General features: G+C 34.6%; 1 protein-coding gene across 1 annotated transcript; it reads left to right on the forward strand.

Moving 5' to 3' along the window:
• The first annotated feature begins 182 nt into the window (after positions 1-182).
• LOC134260691 (uncharacterized) lies at positions 183-1,151 on the forward strand. Its single transcript, XM_062743236.1, has one exon. The coding sequence runs from the start codon at positions 183-185 to the stop codon at positions 1,149-1,151; it is 969 nt and encodes a 322-aa protein (XP_062599220.1).
• Positions 1,152-3,465: the final 2,314 nt, after the last annotated feature.

Genomic DNA, 3,465 nt, shown 5'->3' on the forward strand with positions numbered 1-3,465 from the left:
GTTCAAAAACGGATCACAAAAACCACGACTGGGACACTTTGGCCACGGTGGCAAGTCAAAGAAGGAGAGATCTGTTGGGGTACATCACGAAGATAAAGGAAGAAGAGCTACCAGAGTCTGATAAAAATATTGAAAAAATATCAATTAAAGTGAATGAAAATGAAATTCAGTGTGCACTGGATATGGACAAATTGCAAAGACATTATGAGCAGACCATAGAAAGGTTGACAGAGATCAAGATGCGCCATGAACAAACGTTGAGAGAAAATCTGACCAAAAATAACCAGCAAGGAAATAGTATAATATTAAAATTCAATACGGCAAGAAAGGAATTGGTCAAACACATGGAATTGATGGAGAAGAATGCATGTTTTATGTCAGATTACAACTTGATCGCCAACAACAGAGAACTGAAGCGAATAATGACTGACTTGGATTTCAAAGTAGAGAATTGTGAATACTCTGCGAGATACATGAGAGGGGAAATAAATGATGACGTACTGGAATCTATCATTGGACACACTTTGAAATTAAACTGCATTAATGCTACTGAAACAAACTCATTTCAACCTGGAAATAATGCAGTGTTCATTCTTGAGGCAATCAGTGAGGATTGTTGTTACATTCGTTCTATGACGTCAAAAATCAGAAAAGTCAACATAGCAGGTAATGAGAAATACGAATCCGGAATAAATGCCAAAGATGTGTGTGTAAAAGCTGATGATTGTATTTATTACACAGACTATAAGAACAAATGCATCTCGAGTCTGTCTCCATATGGATATCTTTCTACAATAGTCAGCACTAAACCCTTAACGCCTGGAGAAATCTGCTTATCTTTGGATGGGGGACTCCTGGTCACGCTGACAGATGAATTATCAGATACATTTGAATTACAACCATGCAGAAGACGTTTGGTCAGACACCTGAAGATGAATGGTGATCTCATCCATGATTATGAATACCAGGAGGATGGTCGGACCAGGATTTTTGTCCAACCAACCAGTATTGCTCAGAATGGGAATAGAGACATCTGTGTTGTAAACCAGTCAGGTGATAAGACGGGTGACCTAGTTCTCTTGTCTTTCTCCGGTCGAACTAAGTCTGTCTATCGTGGACAGAACATGTCAAGATACTTTAAGGATAAATAACACAAACAAACTTTTTTCAGAAATCAGCATTATTTCTCATAGATTTACATTTAAATTGACAACCTGAATAATGTTTACCGAGTAGAGTGGGAAAATTTTATTAGATTTTGTCATAAAGTTAAAAAATTGTGCAAAATTTTGTATGGAATTATATAGAAGGCAAAATAAAATCTCAAATCTAAGCACCAAGGAAAATCTACGCTTTCTTTATATTTCAGGGATTGATTATTTATATCAATACAAATCAAAATCAGTCAAAAAATATATATCAACCCGCGCATCCATTTTTTGTTTGTGGTAAGTACCCTTAAGCCAAACGGAGTGGTGTGTGACTCCTACTTTAATATTCTTGTAAGTGATACGCTTAACCATAGGATTCATATCTTGAGTCCTGACGGGGAGTTCCTCAAATACTTGCTGACAGAAAATGATGTTAATTTTCCAACTTCAATATCATTGTATGGTTCTTCACTTTGGGTCGGGAATACTAAAGGACTTGTCAAAGTATTTAAATTTAGAAGCACGGGAACATTTTCGTTAGTCTGCATCTAGAGGCTTTCGTTCTGGATTGCTGCAATGTACACCAACTAATCATATAGAGAAAAATAACCCGAATTCATGTACATTGTATCTTTTTTGTTTGTGGTCCAAAAAATCGATCCCAAATATCAAATAAACAAGTAGTAGCATGCAAAGTAAATACATATATAATTATTATATTTACTAGTATACAATAAAATGCTTTATTTAATTGTAAATTCGGGAATGAATGGCGTAGTCTATAAAATTCATAATGTTTATGAAATTATTACTCCAGTTGTGAAAATTGGGGTTTCCTAATCTTTGGCCCTCTAATAATAAGTGATTGAAAGTCATAAACTATATTTACGTCACGTGCGAGTAATAACACGTCCAGTATTTTGAGACCAGGAGGTCTCCATGGGCACCAATTGCGCCCTGTTGTTAGCAGACCTATTTGTGTATTCATATAAATCAGAATTTGTCAAAAATCTTACGGATGAAAAGAAGAAAACATTTTTAAAGGCTGTGACCTTTTATTCGACACTGAGTTATATCGACGGTATATTGTCAGTTAAAATGGTTATTTTCATTTTTATATAGATACAATATATCCCGGTGAGCTTGAGATAAAAGATACCACAGAGTGAGCTTGAGATAAAAGATACCACAGAGTCTGACACATCTGTTTCATATTTGGATATTTTACTTGAAAAAGACGTTAAATAATGACAATTCAACAACCAAGCTGTTTGATAAACGTCAATCATCAACTTCCCTTACTTATGCAGCAATTTACTTTCATCACATGCATGCAGAGTTTATAGATCTCAGTTGATTCGATAGGCAAGAGCATGCTCTAAGTATGTACAATTTCTAAAACGAGGTTAATTACTGCAAACCCACTATTATTCGCGTCATATTTTATTCACTATTCGTCAATTAAAAATCAATCCGCGAAGATTAGTTTCTGCGACTGAGAAAAAATTCTTTACAAATGCTTAGCAAAATTAATGGTTAGCGTTATTAATATTCGCGAACTAAATATTGACAAACAAGTTGATGAAACAAGAATATCAGAAGTCTCATTCAAAGTCATCCTTTTGTAAGATATATGGTCGATACAATGAACTGCCAGCAAATACAATTAATCATTGAGTCAAATGTTTACAGACCTTTTTCATACTAATTGTTAGTCCATTATTTATTCACTGAATTGACGATGGATTTCCCGTTATTTCCCGATCATGACAAGGAGCACACAGCGGGTGTTACCGGTCAGCAGGGGTAGCTCACTCCTCCATGGTACCTGATCCCACCTCTGATGTTTTGGAGGTCTGTGTTTGCCCTGCTCCTATTTTGTATTGTTTTATGGAGTGCTGAACTTCAATACTGTTCGTTATCTTGTTTTATATATATTTCATTGTAGAACATGAACACGTTGAAGAATTAAGTTCAGATGTCCTAGACACTGCTAATTTCATTTTTTGTTGTAAGGTTTTAAAACGCTAGAAAAACTATAAATATTGTCAAAAATGGAAAAAAAAGCTTTGAATGAAAAAAAGAACATCACAAGGCGCAACATTCCCTTACAAAAAACATATCGATCCCAATGCAACTTTTTCACTTCCATTTTGTACAGCGCTATCTCACAAACGAAGTAAGCTGAACTTACGATCATTTTTCAAAAATAATTCTTACTGTTGATGCTTTTCTATTATGTTTAAAGTGCTTTTTGAGTATAGTCAGAAACTCATGACTATTGTTGTAATTTTTAATATTTATAATGTAATAC

The sequence above is a fragment of the Saccostrea cucullata genome, unplaced genomic scaffold (assembly GCF_032062105.1).
Source record: "Saccostrea cucullata isolate Sc308-1 unplaced genomic scaffold, CSIRO_AGI_Scuc_v1 ctg4031, whole genome shotgun sequence".
NCBI classification, from domain to species: Eukaryota; Metazoa; Mollusca; class Bivalvia; order Ostreida; family Ostreidae; genus Saccostrea; species Saccostrea cuccullata.